The sequence below is a fragment of the Anas platyrhynchos genome, chromosome 6, assembly GCF_047663525.1.
Source record: "Anas platyrhynchos isolate ZD024472 breed Pekin duck chromosome 6, IASCAAS_PekinDuck_T2T, whole genome shotgun sequence".
Classification (NCBI taxonomy): Eukaryota; Metazoa; Chordata; class Aves; order Anseriformes; family Anatidae; genus Anas; species Anas platyrhynchos.
In genome coordinates this window covers 33,430,398-33,447,537 of record NC_092592.1, presented here as the reverse complement: position 1 = coordinate 33,447,537, position 17,140 = coordinate 33,430,398, and the positions used below count along the sequence as shown (strand labels likewise).

Genomic DNA, 17,140 nt, shown 5'->3' with positions numbered 1-17,140 from the left:
GATGATTAATAAGTTTGAAAATAATGCTAATAATTTTTGTCAAGACAACACAAATTTGTTCCAAGTAATCTCCCATACTGTTTTCTCCTGTTACTTTATGCTGTAGTTGGTAGTACACATCTTACTATATTTTTTCTAAAATTTATATAAAACTGTTGCACATTTCCCAGATACAGAGTACAAAAAAAACAGAGCTTGAAGAAAATACAACACTGAGACAAATCACTAAAAGCAAGATAACATCTGTTCCCATCTACGTTTAGAGCTGTTTTATTTTCAAAATCCATCAATATTTAATGATTAATTTTGTATTACTGAATTTTAATATTTATGCTTCTGAAATTGTACTTCAAATGGGACATGAGGAAAATTTTTTTTTAAATGTTCTAGACTTCCTAGAAAAAATAAACAAAAAGGGGTTAAGAACGAACTGGAATAGCTGAGGGGAAAAAATGTTTTTCAGGGACTTAAAAATTTCTTATGCGTCTCCTTGTCACTCCATTAAGATCAGAGATGCAAGGAGCAACAAAGACTATTCCACCCTATATAATAATAGCAAGCTTTTCTTGAAAACCTTCTAAATCTATAGTTTAGATAGTCAAAGTAGGGAAGTCCAATTTTACCTATAAGTACAACAGTAAAATTTACTGAATACATGAGTATTTTTGTCATTTCAGGAAGAAAAATATTTTGACATATACAAGCATGTTGTGAATTTTTTTTAGTTTTTCTCCCAGCACACACCACTTTATCTCTCAACTACAGACACTGAGTACAACCTATTCTCTCAGCCTCAACTGCTCTTCAATTCATAACCAAGTTACACCCTTGTAACTGTAGCAGCTTATTATATGAAGAATATTATAATATCACAATGTTCTTTAAGAGTTATAGTCATTATCATGTCATTCCTTTTAAAAGTTTTCAATCTGGATCCTCAAAGAAATATCTCAGTAGCTCCACGTAGGGAAAAATGCACCACATGCTCAGGAAGTCTCAACCCTTCTTTGTGGAAGGATGAGACTTAGTAGAAAAGAAATATTGGAAAGGTCCAACCAGAAACTTAGCAGGCAGCAGCAGTGAAAAGTGGCAGAATAAGAGAGTATGAAGAGACAACTGGTTCCAAAATTCTCAAATTCAAGAAAAACTGTTTTGATTGCTCCCTATGGATCACTGATATTTTTTTCTGCAGAAATCCCAGGCTTGCAATTTAGGCACCACTATCACAGAGACAAAAGTCATGGTACTGAAGAACATCTAAGTTCATAATGACAGCATTCATCAAAATGGTTTAAAGATTTAAACAGTTTTATGGGCTTTATACTTCAAAATATAATGCTGATAAATAATACCAATGCAGCTAAAGACTCAAAATAATTATCATATTTATTTTTAAAGCATAATTTAGTCTAAGTAGCTCCTGTTAAAATCATGTCTACCAATAAAAATATGAACTCTTACCTAGGGCTGAAAAAACAAGTTGTAAAATTTATGATTTTACTGGTCTTATAAATTGATTTTAGCCATTATTGCACTACACATAATTCAGTAAAGGTGATGGAATGCTTATTTGGTTAGATAGCTAATGTATCCCTGAAGAATAAAAGCTATAGTAATAAGTCATTTTGCCATAAAGGTACTATAGACAGCAAAAGAACATTTTGTCAACTTCAGGAAATAAGAGAACTATTAAGAATTATTTAAAGCTTCATAAAGCACCAGCAAAATGTGCAACTGCCAATAGGGATAGACATTAATCTTTCCATCCCCTTGAACACACTTTTAACATACCGTGCTTGAGTTTACCAGATGTGCAACTTCATGCATTGACTACTGCATGTTAAAGTGCTGAGGAACAAGTGAACCCTTTAAATTAATAAATATTCCTTAAGAAATAAAGGTCCAGTTAAATAAACGTCAATATCAGAGAAGAAAAAGTCACAGGAGAAAATTGTCTAGCTACCTACTAGATTAAATCTCAACTACCTTATTAGGTTTTCATATTAAAAATATTCCCATACCCCCACTTAGCTATTAGTGAAGGAGTTACTGTCAACTTTAAAATCAACCATGCAAATAAAAAAGCAGCCCGACAGCAATATACAAAAATTATCTCGATTATTGGATTTCATTCTTTCACTTCAAGGAGAATCCTCCAATGTTGTGATTTTAAAACCAAATAGATTTAAAAGGTTAGAGTAACATACAATCCCCAGTATACCACGCTGTTCAAACTGTGCATGAATAAGACTTGATGGTCTCTTGAATTCATTATTTTTCCACTAACATCATACATTGATTCAAATGAATGCTATCATGCATTACTGCAGATAACGATTTTCACTTGTACATTCTTATTTTTATGAGAACTGTTTACATGCAAATAAACGATACCCCTCTGAAGTACCATAATTTAAGGTGTTGCCCACATGACAGTTTCTTGTTCCTCTTTTGCCTAAGAGAGCATCTTTAAATTACTGTCTTGTTTGGAGAGCACGCAAAGTGAACTGCAAACTGAGGATTCTGAATGCAAAGCTTCTTTTAAAAATATAAACCTGGATTTTAAATTATTAATTTATCTTATCAACATATCTGGTATCAAACCAACATTTAACCTTTAAAGAAAAGTGAAAAAGTGAATTCCACAGTACATAAATTGTTTTTCCTTTTTTTTTTTTTTTTTTTTTTTTCTGCCAGCAGACCAACTTACCTGTACATTGTCCTCCATTAGTGGGATCCCCATAATATCCTGGCATACATGTTTCACATTGTTTTCCTGTCGTTAAGTTTTTACATTGATCGCAAACATTACTGTTGACGCAGGTGCTGTGGCCATTACACTGGCAAGCTAGAATATAACATTTAAAAAATCATTACTAGATTGCTCTTTGGAATAAAATCATTCTTATGTTATTACAAAAATGCAAAAGAATGTAATTCTGAGGAGTTTAAAGCTGACTGATCACTAGCATATAAATATTTATAGTTTGACACAAAATTTCTTCCAAATAGCATTGTGACAAGACAAAGTCACTGAAGACCACAGAAGTTGATAACGTGGTGACTTGTGAGCTTAAGGGTTGTGAGAAAGTCTATTGTGGGTGGCTGAATCCACCCCACATAGCTTTAAAATGCTGCCTAACCACTTAAGAAATCTGTTAAGAGGCAGTAAGCCACTAACTGAGACCAAATGAAAACCCCTACCTACACACAAGGTTTTGTGAAGAACCTGAAATGTTAATGCAAAGAAGAAAATCACAACTCGCCCATGAATGTACTGAGGAGAGGGGATACACAAAAAAGTTAACCAAGGATCATTCTATTTGCAACAGTTCTGTTCCCCTCATTAGCTTTGGTACAATAAGGGGCTTTTAAGACATCAGAAGCACATTGAATATTTGCAGTCTCTAGGCAGTCTAGTAGATTGACTTTGGTGAAAGTAGAAGAAACTGGACTCCCATTGACACAGTTTATGTCTGACCCTAAAAACATAATTAAGCTTTCTGTCAAAAGTGATTTTCTGGAAATCACTGATCTTGTAACATCACATCTTTTCTCTTGCTCCAGTGCTCCACAAACTCTCAGAAAGCACTGATCACACCGATCACTACTGCAGCAAACCATGATGCAAACTCTGCCAGAACGATTGATCCTGCTGCCAGGCCTTGGCTGAAGGAGCAGGAGTTTTTCCAAGACAACCTCTCTGTACTGCAGGACCTCAGAGCTCACAGTGCTCAGCAGATTAGCAATCTGTCAATTACAGCAGTTTGTCAAGTGTCAGATTATGTCAAACCTGTCAATCCCTACTGGTGAAGGGTGTGTAAGACTCTGCAGAGGGCAGGTATGATCATTCTGTTTACTCTTTTTTGTAATTTGGATTTTTAATCTGAAAGTCACATTTACTGGTGCCTTGGTTAGAAATAAAAGTGGTTCTCACAGCACGACTTAATTGGAGCTGGTTTAGAATTTTACAACTTAATATATTTACAATCCTTGTCAGGCTTGGCTCAGAAATTGTTAAACTTAAATTTAGAATCTCTTCTTATGTATCTATAAGATCGTGTAGACTAAAATCCAACATTTCTGGTCTACTGGAAAATAAGTTGGTTTTGTTGTTTTCAAGGGGGTAGGCGTTTGTTTTGTTGTTGTTTGCTTTTTGTTTTGTTTTACGGTTTGGGCTAAATCTCTTTACAAAATACAATTTTTCTTGTTCTTTCTTATTCCTAAGAATGCTTGCTTTTTAGACAATTTTCTGGTGTTTTCCTCCAGGCATAGTTTCTACACCCTTTAATACCTTTCTCAGAAAAAGCTACAAGAAAATACCATGAACAGCTCAATTTTGCATGAGTCTTCTTAATGTCTTCCACATTAAATGACTTTGATCACAGTTTAAAATAAAATAAATAGCACACTTGTTTGTTGTTAGTTAGTGTTGTTTTGTGTTTGGTTTGGGGGAATTATTTTTTCTGGTTGTTGTTGTTGTTTGTTTTTTGGTTTGTTTGTTTTCCAAATCAAATCTATAGCATTTTCTGGGATCTAAACTTGATGAAAATAATATAATTTAGATAAGAGGATCCCATTATTGGTGTAACTGCAGCAAGCATACAGTAACTTTGACTTGAACCCTATAAACTATGAACTTGTTGACTTGAACCTTGTGCAATGTATTTAAGAATATGAATTTAAAAAATGGAATAATGGTATACTTTTTCAGGTTAGGATGAACACCAGGGTTTTGTTTGTTTGTTTTTCCAGCTCTTTTGCACAAACTGATTTATTGCCTTCAAATACTATATGCATAATGACAGAGTCTATCAGATTCTGGAGCAATATCACATTAAAAGTGAGTAATGTGATCAAAAAGAAAATCCAGTTCATCATACCATGCTACCCAAATTTTGCATATGCAACAGGTCCTGAAGATGAGCAGCAGAGATGCACAGAAGTAAAAGTTAACTGCAAAATCCTTATTTTACTCAGAGAACATATATTCTTTGCATAAAATCAGAGTAATTAGAGTAAAAGAAGATTGCCTAATTAAGAAAGTATCATAACATCAGGATAATGTTCAGTTCTGATATTTAAGTAGTCAGACATTGATTTGTAATTCTATTTTTTTCTATTTTATTTCTATTCTAATGACTACCTTTGTATATATTCATTTTTCGTGTTATTTAAAGGATATATAAAAGTAATCTTTATTAATCACATTTTTTACGGTGAATTTCATTTTACTGCAAGTCATAATATTAAGAGCATAATATACGAGCAGGAAAGCCATACATTTTCTTAAGGCACAAGAAAACGGAGTAGAGTTCAAATGAAATTGAAAATGTATACTGTATAAGTTATATACAACAAGGACCAATACAGTTTATAATTTACATGATACACCATTTTAAAATAATACTGTATTTTTTCCTGTATCATATTATCAAGGAAGGCAAAAAGTCAGATGAATTGCACAACTTTCTGTGATGCAGACAAGATGGCAATCACACTGATGGCACAGTATTTCAAAAGTAAAATAATAAATAAAATGAGATGCTGCAAAATGACTGTTGCAAAACTGACTGTTGTAAAATTACAGGGTTAACTTTTAAACACATTTTTTGCTTAAGTGATTTTAACATACATCAATGACAGCAAGAGGGTAAATTTTTTCATGCATACAGATGTGATTTAGCTGAATCTTCAGTGCAGTTCCCTTGAGATAAGCAATTTCATGTCCAATTTGTTTATGATCTCTGTGTTGAAATGGTTGGTGATGCTGACAACCATTGATAATTATAGTTTAAAAAACACTTCCTAATAGGAAAACACATTTTAAAAAAAAAACACACACTGCATCACAATCTGGATCTGGTGTAAAGATACTTCAACTAGCAAACTAAGAAGAACCAATTTACAATACTGAGACTGCTTTTCAGAGGAGAAATGTAGTTGTTAAAGAAAAACTTGGACAAGCTCACGTCCTTCCTAAGCTGCTATTCTCATGACAACTCCCAACGCTATTCATTTTCCTTTACTTTTCTAGAGGAAAAAAAAAAAATGATAGCAAAAGAAATACTATGACAGCTGCTTTGAGGACTATTGATTTCAAAATGACCAGGAAAAAAAAAAATGAACTTCTGAATACCAGTTTTAAACACTAATAGTTGCCCTGAGACACTATAAAGAGCATGGAGATTAACTATTTATATAGGACATATATAAATGTCCTTACTTTCCCCACACATATAAATATATATTATTTATATATAAACATGCATATACATCATTTATATAAAAACATGAATGGTTTAGCCAATTGCTCATCAATGTTGCAGAATTATCTTCAAAGTAAATGTTATAACCTATTTATTTTTATTTTCCAAACTACAAACTGCTCAGTAATTTTATACAGATCTAGTACCGATTCTATTATATTTCAAGTACATCAACTGAACATTTCCAGATTGCTGGGCTAAGAATAAATTATGTTAGTTAAATCTATTATAGTTAATGTTGTAAGAAAATGGAAACAAAACCGACAGCCTATATCAAAATGAAATTTCACATCAGCTGGAAATTTTAATTCTATGCCTTTGGAAGGATTTGCCTCTTACAAACTCATAAAAGTAATAGTTGTGTTTTGTGTGTGTGTGTGTGTTTTAGTGTGTGTTTCATTGTTGTGGTTGTTTTGTTTTTTATACTGAAGTGGAACTTGTATGCATCCTTGGCTGTGAATAAAAAAAGTTTTGATCTTAAAAAAGCTCCAGCTTCAATATTTACCAGCAGTAGGAATGCTTGCTGGAAAAATAGCACTTTGTAAAAATTAGAAGATTTATTCTAAAAATAAAAACACAAAATGAAAAAAAATATATATATATATATCAAGATGTCTTTTAAACTGTAATATTTACTGTAAATTACCACTGGAGGTCTGTCCAACTCCACTGTGTTCTGGAAATTTATTCCCACTTCTGCACTGATGCAGCTACCCTGCCTTCAGGATCTGGATATTTCCATACAGGAGGCACAATTTCCACCATCTTAAAGCACCTGATGTCTTGCTTACTTTTCCAATCAGCTCAAAAATTAAAATGTTATAACGTATGTCTGCTTTTGTAGTCTTAACATACTATTTACGTCTAAGGAGTAAACTAATCTGGAAGCACAGCTCAGACACTTGGCAGCCCTGCAATGCTCTCTCACAAACATCTGAACCTTGGTGTGAGCGGTTGGGATGCAGGAAGCTCCTGCCATCAGCAGTTGCCTATTTCTCTGCAACTGCACCCTTTGATGGATACAGAAGACAGAAGAACAAAAACTGAAGCAAATACAGCTGGATTTCAAGATGTGTAAGGACAAAATGGGTGAGAACTTATTTACAAATAAATAACAATTTCGATTAAACTATCAAATGTATTAAAATGTATGTAAAAATGTATTAAATTTCACACATGAACGTGTACAAAACAGAGCACATTTGTGTTCACTAGATATAGACAGAAAAGAAACTTTAGGATATATTTTGGAAAAACATCTATCCCATGTACATATTATCTGTATTTCTCAAAATAAAGAAGTTACTTTGATGTGTCTAAGCAAAGAAGCTTTTATTTCATATCATGAGCTCAGGAATGCTACTACCAAAAAATAATTTTAAAAATGGAAGATAAAACAAATCAGCAGACTTTACCTGGACACTGGATAAAAGACCACTCATAGTTTTTCTCTTTTGGGCAAAGACTAGCGTCAAGTGCCATTTCATTAGAATGCATGCTAACAAGCTTCATCGGTCCTCTTGATGATCCTTCCAAACATTGCCCTTTTCCAGTATTACTTGGATCATTGCACCATCCACAGCCAGGCTGTTCCAAACACTGCCCACAGGTCCTCAGTCCAGAGCAGTTTTGAGCTTTGTTAGATGGAATACAATATTAATGCAAGTTTTTTGTTTGTTCATTTTATGTTTAGCTCTTAAAAACAAAACAAAAAAGCTAGATTTATACAACAGTTAGAAAGAAGAATTAACTTTGCATCGCTATATCATGCTACAAATTCAAAAGTTTTAGTAACATTTTTAAGACTACCTCCATGTTTCCTTTAAAAGATCACAAAATACACTACATGTGATTACTACACTATGAACCACCAAAAAATATTTTGGGTAAACAAAATGATACAGAAGAGCGATATTACACATCTTCATTTAACTTTAAATCCCATTTTAAATATCTATTTTGCATTTGCATTATTTAAACATATTTTATGGAATGCATATTGCTAATTTTACTCATGTAAACTGTTCTTCCAACAGGAACACTCCAAAATTCAAGAAACAGTCAACAATGCAAAAAAATGAAAAAATGTGGTAATTTAAATTCAAACCAAAATTCGGGCACAAAGTTTTAGGATGATATCTGTTTGTGGATGAATAAACATGACTTGGTCTTCTCATCTTGAACTTCTGAAATAAGCTTGCACAATAGATGTTTTAAGAAAGGATTCAAAATACAACTCATAATTCAAGATATAGTTCAAACATAATGTTATTAAGAACCTTGTCTTTTACAGTAAATCAGTTGTTTGTTTTTGCATACTAAAACCAAATCTCTAATTATTTTATACCGTACCTTTTAATAAAGTAATTACATTTCTCATAAAAATGGTCATCTCATAGTTGAGCAAATCTGTTTAGAACCAAATAAAATTCATATTTTGAACTTACTGGCATTTCTTTTTAATAACAAATTACTAATTTAGTATCTTCAAGAGCATTAGAGTTAAAAAGGTTAAGCTTTATATACTACACTCATATTTAAAAAAACTTCAGGAAGATCCTACCAGGAAGACAAATAATCTAAGACTATCTATGAAGTATTTTAAAGTGTTGTTGTTGGACACTCAAATGGATGATACATTGTCATAAGTTAAACCTTTAGAATATCTGATGTAATGAACTAGGTAAAGCATGATGACTCATTTATTTATGATTCTTTTCTTCCCATTAGAAACTCAATTCCTATGCAACTGTTAGGAAAAGGGTAAAGCTAGTTTGGGTCTTGGAGACATTTTTACTTTTTAAAACAGATTTCACTTGTCCTCCTGATGATCCTTCCTAATAATGCTGTGGAGGCATTTTAACTTTTTAAAATTATTCAAACAAAAAACTCTTAGCAATGAAAAAAATACCATATGCAATGACAATTGCCACAGAATCCATAGAGACTTTGAAACTCCATAGAAGAAAGTATAAGAAATATACTTAAAAAAAGTAAGGGTGGGAATGTTTCAGGTGAATTTCTCTGGGAAAAGAAAAAAAAAAAAAAAAAAAAAGAAATTCAGGACCAACAAATAAGTAAGCTAAGGTCTACAAAAGGCTAGCCCTCATCACCAGTAAAACTGTCAAAATCTCTTAATATGAGATTATTCTACAAAATAATTACTTCTTATAAGGAATAAATCTGGTGAGTAATCTCTTATCAGCTGATTGTAAATGAAATTAAATGGATTTTCAGGATTCCCCAAATGACTGATGTTGAAATTATGGAGTTCTACTAGTACATACAAGAATGCATAGCTCCAGTTTAGCATTTAAATTGCAAAAATTATCAAGTAACTTTTACTCCAAATAATGACAGAACTACAAGAACAAGCACCAGACTTAAGTTTTTTTAAAAAAAACTGTTCAAGGGTCAAGGGTCTATTCAAAGAAAGGTGCAATCTAAGTGCAGAAACAATCATGAACAGAAATAGAAGAGAAGAATAAAATCTTACAAATGAAAAGAGAATGAACAGAAGCAGTTTCTGTATCTGCATATATATTTCTTTCTGTTTTTTTGTTTTATTATTTTTTTTTTTTGCTTGGTATGCTTTTTTTTTCATGGGGGGTGGAGGTTATTTTTAAAGATATAGTTGAATTCCATTCTTCAAGTGGAAACACTGCCCCTTGACAAGGGAATCCACTTTATTACTTCAGCAGCGTTAAGTATAAAGCTACCTAATTTTTACATGATCTAGACTGAAAGAGTGTCTGAATCATGTTTCATTTGTACAGTCATTTTCTTGTTTAATGCAAAATCTCCAATGCTTTAAACTCTGGGGGAAACACAAACAAACAAAAAACAGCCTATGGACACTGAATCTTGTTTTTCTTTAATTTGTGCAGTAGAAAACATACTCTGATACAAAACTCCCTTTCATAAAGATAAGCCGGCATACAACAAATCCCATTTGGCTTATTTAATATAAAATCTTACAGACCTGACAAAAAAAAAAAAACGACTATTAAATTAAAAACTTTTTTTTGTATTCCCCAAACAAAGAAAGTATGCATGATGTACAAATACCACACAAGCACAGAAACAGAATTATAAGTTCAGACTTTAATTAAAATATATGCTATTTTAAAAAGCTAAGCATCTGTCAATTTTAACTCCAAATTTTCAGTCATCTTATCTCTGGCCACAACTCACTATCAATTTTATAAGTTGTAAAATTAAGTCCTTTTAGGACAGGAAAAAGCTTAACGGACTGTTTAAAGAGTGAATCCTTTACATAATTATGGTATTATTATTTCAAATATACATGGGAAAAGAGAATAAGTTCCTGTTAATTATTTTTCAATCAAACAATGGCTAATGACTAGATTTAGAGGACAAAACCCTATTTCTTGTCCATGCTGAACCGGGACCCTAGAAGCTGGATTAATATCTGAATTTTACATTTCAGAATGAAATTTTACCAGAACAGGTCAACATTGCACTGGCTATATTTCATGATTACTATGAATGAAAGAGGAATCTCAGTTAAGTTAGAAGTACAGGCTCTGCAGGTTTCACTACCCTTAGATGATTTCAAATGAAAGAAAAAATTGCCCATTTTAAACCAAACTGCCCATTTTAAAAAAATTAAATTGCACATTTTAAACCATTGCCCTTTTAAACCAAACTTCTATCCTAAGACTAGAATGTATCAATGGATCCCAGGCATGGATCCACGGATTACAGACACGGCAGGACCTTATTTTACTTAATTTCACCTCTTGGACTTGCATGAAATAAAAGACCTTTTGTCTTTGTATCAATAATATATTAGACAAAATCATAATCAAATTATGACCCTGAAGCATGTTGCTTCTTGTTGTCCAGCAGCATCTCAATATACCCACAGTATACCCAGTTATAAAATTTTCCAGAGACTATCATATCAAAAGACTCTCATAGAGAAAGAAAGAATGTCAGAAACCACTAGTAAGACTCTCAAAAAGAAGAGCAATAATGAGACTTTGATGGTCAGCTTCAGGAATCCTATATATTAAGTTCAAGTCCCACTGGATTAGAGTCCTTTACAGGTGGAAAATATTTTAACCAAGTCTTTAAGGATGCCAATTTGTGAAAATTGTAAGAACCGGTCTTCTGTAGAATGATTATCTGAGGACTTTTTCTAAATAGACCGTGACTGAGACAAGAATCTAAAGCATCAGGCAGTTTGCTCAAGTATCTGTGAATTATGGCACTGATACATGCTGGAACTGCATGGAGCTGAATTTAACAAGGTCCAGCCAGTTCAGACTTCAGAAAAAAATAGCATTAGCTGAATAGTGCACTGAAAGGCATGTTGAATAGGTTTCTTTTTCTCCTAGAGAGGCATTGGATCGATTTCCGATGAAATGTGCTTCCAAAAGGGACATTTGGGGAATACCTTTGCTGCGTAACAAAGAAAGGAAACATTTATCTTTTATTTTAAAAGGATGAAATGAGCACATCTCAATCTTGTACATTAATGCAACCTGACCCAGTCTGATCACATGGGACAAAAGTTTTCTGTGCCTCCTTTTATCTGCCTAATAGTCTGCTATTCTTTCTACTTCCATGGAGAGGGCAAACAATTTGCAAGAGTTTATAAAATAATTGCAAATTAGAAGAATTTACAGAGAACATAGGCCATTTGTTTTGCCTATGTGTTACAGTATTCTCAAGACTATTAGTATCATTATTACATTGTTTTATCTTTGCATGGTAGGAAAATTGACTTCATTGACTCTGCTAACAAAATATATAGCAGAGTCTTAGAAACACTGAATTCAGTTCATCTCCCTAGATGCTGTATCTAAGGTGTATGTCTCTAATTTTTACCAGTATTTGGTTCTAACTCTTGGCCATCATTTCATACACCAAAGCTAGTCATAGAAACAAATCACAGTATTTTCACCTAAAAACAATAAACACTTATTTACTGTCTCATTTAAATATGAGAGAGACCATATATCTATAGTCCCTATCATATAAGACTAAATATGTTTCATCATAAAATAATCACCAATGTTTCACCAGTATCTAGAAAATACTTGCACAGTGCTGACAGCTGACATTAGTAGCTATATGAGGCCATTCATCTGAAATTGTTTTTATCTTTAGTGAATGTGCTAAATCATATAGGCATTCTTCTGAGTGGACAAAAATTAAATCATTATATTTAATAGGTGAAGTGTTCGGTAAGGCACTTACGGGAGCACGTGGCAGTTTGCCATTCTAGACATTGTCCGTAGGGGAATGAGATTATATAGGCATTTGAATCAACGCATCGTTTAGTACTGCTGCACCACATACATTCCATACCATTACTCGTACAGTTGGAACATGTTGTTCTCAAGGAGCACGGCTTTTTGCAGGGTCTTGCATTCTGGTTGGGACTAACTGAAAGACAATCACAAAAAAATGTAATTTTGAACATAAATTCAATTTTAGTTTGTTGTTGTTGTTTTGTTTGTGTGCTTTTTATTATTACTATTATGTTTCATTAGAAATATCCTTTTTCAAATGAAAGATGACTTTGATTTTAAATAGCCATAAATAGTTTGGTCCAAACTTGTGGTGAAGTATTTAAATACAATAAACACTTATAGAAATTATTAAGTAATCCTCAGTATAAATCATACTCTAAAATAATTCATTTTAAAAGGATCACAGCAATCTTACCTATATACCAAGATCATAAATTTAATTTTTATTGCCTGCTAAAGTCAGTTTAGTTAATTGCACATGCATAACTTAAAATATATATATCAAACTTTTATAACAATTACAGTAATCTATAGACTTCTAGGTCTATTGTTCTTGTTATTACTACTTATGACTTGTATCCTAAAAATGTGCACTATAGTGTACATATTAAAGTAACTATAATGCAAAGAGAAAGGAACAAAAGGTACATTATTCAATGCACTTTTTTTTTTTTTAGTGGAGACCACGTTTTCACTAGGTTAGTAGCATACGTTAATTCAAACAGTTGAAACCAAAAGAATTTTGGTTTAATGAGTTATAATCATAATCCTTGGTTTCATACTCTACTCATTTTCTTTGACTTCAAGATGAGCTCTCAACTCATTCACCATCTTTTTTTTTTTTTTTTTTTTAGCACTCCCAATCACTAAACCTGGCTCTGGCCTACTTATTCATGCATTCAAGCTGTGATTTGCTCTTAATTATAAATAATAATAATTTAAAATGAACAAGAAAAAAAAATCTATCAAAAATCAGACAAACTACAAAAGTATTCTCCTAAGGTTGAAGTACTTAGACTTCTACTGTCTCTGAAATACCTCAAGAACAAAAATCAAATAAAAAAACAGATACCATTCACAGACGCATATAACATTGATGTAACTGGAAAGCACTGCATCATATATACATCACTTTTGTTCCACCTATTGTATCTTTTATATTTTGAGGTCTCTTGTATTATGACAATATCTTTTATTACCCTGAGAAACATCTGGTAAATAATCATTAATTCAAAACTAACACTGTGGAAAAAAAATAATTGGAAATAGAGGTGGCATTAACGTTTACTTTGCCATTACATTATTATTTAGAGTTATGTATAAGAAAATAAAAAATTGTTAAATCACACTTTGGTTATGCAAGTAAAGAACTCTGACTATTTCACAGCTAAAGTATCAGATTGATAGGTTTTGTTATCAACATACAATGGAGCTATTTTCCAGACAACGAAAAAAAAAAAAAACAACAACAAATGTTAATAGGAAATGTAAAGTGCTTTATGTGTTTATCCACATAGCTATGAAGAGAAACATGGGACAATTAGAGCACAAAAATGTTAATTTGAAGTATAACATGATTTTCAGGGTCTAACATCATGGGTTGATTAGACAGGAGTCACACTTCTTGTTAGCAAATGAAGGATAGCAGATATAAGAAGATTTTAAGAAACCCTGAGAAAGCAAAGTTAAAAAAAAAATCTTAAAAAACGTTAGATGTGATTTATGTTGCTATCTGGACAGTAAGCAAGTCCTATAACTCTAGCAGCACACTTTAGCGTCCTGAAGTCTGTAGAACCTAAAAGTACCCCTTGTGAGCACATATGCAATATGCAGTAGATATTGAAAGTGCCAGAATCAAGCTTCTAGGCTCCTGTGCAGGACTGCTCATGATATCTTTGAGTGATTGCAACTCTAGTTGCCTTTGTTGGTTACCAATTTCTACACCGGGGGATCCTAAGAATGAGCATGTGCTTAGAAAGCTTCCCAGCTTTCCAAACACTTTGGGTAGACACTGGCAGGACAGCTTAGTGAAGGATGTCAGTCATCCCCTTTTTCACTTTCTCAAAGTATCGAGAACTGACAAGTGAGTATCTGCCACAGCATTCTTTAGACACAAAGAAACCTAAAAGATAGAACCTAGCATTTTGTGGGTTTTGGTTTGTTGGTTTCTTTTTTCAGTATTTTAGATCATTGAAACGTTTAATGATGTTCAGGGAGATTCAGGAAGAAAAGTTGTTTTAGCAGCATCAGCTTTGTTGAACATCATCACAGACTCTTCAAGCTACGGTTACGGTTGTCACTGACTACTACTGATTTAATGCCATCTTATAAGACTTTTGGTGTCATGCAGGTGTCAAGCCATGTAAGCTAATCTGCAAATAAATATTTGCAAATTAGGAATATTAATCATTAGAGTTGCACATTTTTCAAAAAAAAAAAAAAAAAAGTAAAATTCTGTTTTGTAATTACTTAAATCCAAATTGCCCAATAATCCCTTTTAGCCAAGTGAAAATCCAAACAGCTTGCTAATCATGACAGTAACGGTAACTGAGTACAAGAGATTGCTTACCGACAGGTTTTTCACAGACAAGACCATCTGCCATTGCAGTGCATGGATTCGCTTTCAGACCTGCCACCTCTGCTCTTTCTAGATATGCACAGAAGCCAGAGTCATTTGGCTCTCCAGGAAGCCATTGCAGAGTTGTATTTGTAAAAGGAGACATGTCATCCCATCCCCAGTAGGAGATGTTGATCTTGCGTAAGCCTACCCAAGGTGAAATTTTCTATGAAGCAGAATGAAACAAATGTAAGATAATTAGTTAAACACTGATTAATACTGCTTGATAAAGAGTTAGAAACCTGATTGAATGCTCAAAATTGAAATTGTATTCTTTTCCAGTGGCTACTTTACTGATTACTAATTGCTAGACCAATATGGATAATAAAACACACACAAGTTAGGAGCACTTCACAGAAATCAAAGTTCAGGGGAATAAAAATAATAAATATCCTATCCTTTAAAGTCTGTGCTGCTGATACTGGTCAGCATCTACCAGCAGTTCAGAGTCAGATGAAAGTGGTACATCCACAATTTCAATGCCAGTAAATACACAATATACCTTTATTATTTATTTCTATGCTACCAACATTACTACAATAATATTGTGATTATTACAATGCTACAATAAGCATTAACTCTCAAAAAATATTATGATGGATCAGTGACATCAGATCATGCTAATTCTACTTTCTTTTATCATTTCATATGATTTATTCCATTACCTACAGAAAAGAAAATTTTGAGGAGCAGAGGCCTTTGTCTGCTCCAGGATAAACCTACATATATCATCACTGGAAAATCTCAGGATACAGAAAGCACACTTTTCCTCATGTAATTTCTGTTCATAGACAGCATTCATTAACCCCAATTTAACCATAGAAAGAGGTATATATTTAACCATAGAGAGGTATAGAGAGACCAGGGTAGTGACAGGTATGTGGTGGTAAGTGAATACCACCTGAATACCACAGAGACAAACAACACAATCGTCTACACCAGACAAAGGACAGATGTCAACACCAAAGAAGAGGTGTTGTGAATTACGTTCCCAACTCATTTAATTTAGAGGCCAAAGTAGGCAAAACATCACAGTATACCTAAATGTAACCTGTCTTGATTCAAGATCTATGTGCTATTTTACAAGTGAATCAGGAATCACCACCATCTCCCATTATTTTTTCTTCAGAAATACTACTGTAATTACTTTAAAAAAAAAAAAAAAAAGAGTAGGAATATGGTCAGTATTCTTCACCTTCCCAAAAATTTATGCTGTGTCCTCTCCCTCTTCTGTCCTATTGGTTGGGAGCAGATTTACAGATGCAAGAACAGACTTAAATAAATGACTAAGAAATGTTCTAATCCATAAGGAGTGATGAACTCTGGGAGACTCTCAAAGAGCAACAAGAACATCCAGAAGAAGTTCCACCTCCTACTCTCACGTCTCACTTCTCTATTGGCTTCACAACTTCATTGCTACCTGAGATGACCTACTTTTCAGGTGTCTGAGAGAATTCTAGGTATTAGAAAGAACATGCAGGCAGTGAAAGAAGAACTTGGACATCTGGAAAGTGACAGAAAATATGTCTTTTATTTGTTATTTAGTTGCCTACTTTGCTGTAGATGTATGTGGTCCACATGCACTAGAAAACCTTAGATATTACGCATGTTTCTAAATATCCCACTGCAGAATGCACCCAGGCTTGTACAGAATATGTCAATGGCTTATGCAGTAGGCAGGATATACTGCTGACAAACGGACCTGAAACAACCCTGAATGCCTACTTTGGGGTTGAGAAATTCTAGCCAAGACAATGTTCAATATATTGCTGACAATTTTGATTGCACTGCTAAATAATTTGGCCCCAGTATCAGTATAAAGGAAACAGAGATCATAGTCCAGTTATGGTGAAAAGCATGTCAAGCCAATAATGAAAACTGACAGGGCAGCAGTGACATTTGGAGGGAAATTTTTCTATTATAGTTGAAGTGTCTCAGAAACCCGTAAATGACGACCAAGTCGCAGGGAG

At 33.2% G+C, this 17,140-nt stretch overlaps 1 protein-coding gene across 18 annotated transcripts in view; it reads right to left on the bottom strand.

Annotated features, from left to right (window-relative positions):
* ATRNL1 (attractin like 1) overlaps nucleotides 1-17,140 on the bottom strand; it is a 493,325-nt gene that overhangs the window by 354,984 nt on the left and 121,201 nt on the right. For all 18 annotated transcript variants that reach the window (XM_072039818.1, XM_072039817.1, XM_072039820.1 and 15 more), the window contains 4 exons: nucleotides 15,123-15,336; nucleotides 12,498-12,686; nucleotides 7,685-7,903; nucleotides 2,711-2,848 (listed from right to left, as the gene is read on the bottom strand). In XM_072039818.1, coding sequence (XP_071895919.1) covers nucleotides 2,711-2,848; nucleotides 7,685-7,903; nucleotides 12,498-12,686; nucleotides 15,123-15,336 — 760 coding nt within the window. The remainder of the gene's footprint in view (nucleotides 1-2,710; nucleotides 2,849-7,684; nucleotides 7,904-12,497; nucleotides 12,687-15,122; nucleotides 15,337-17,140) is intronic.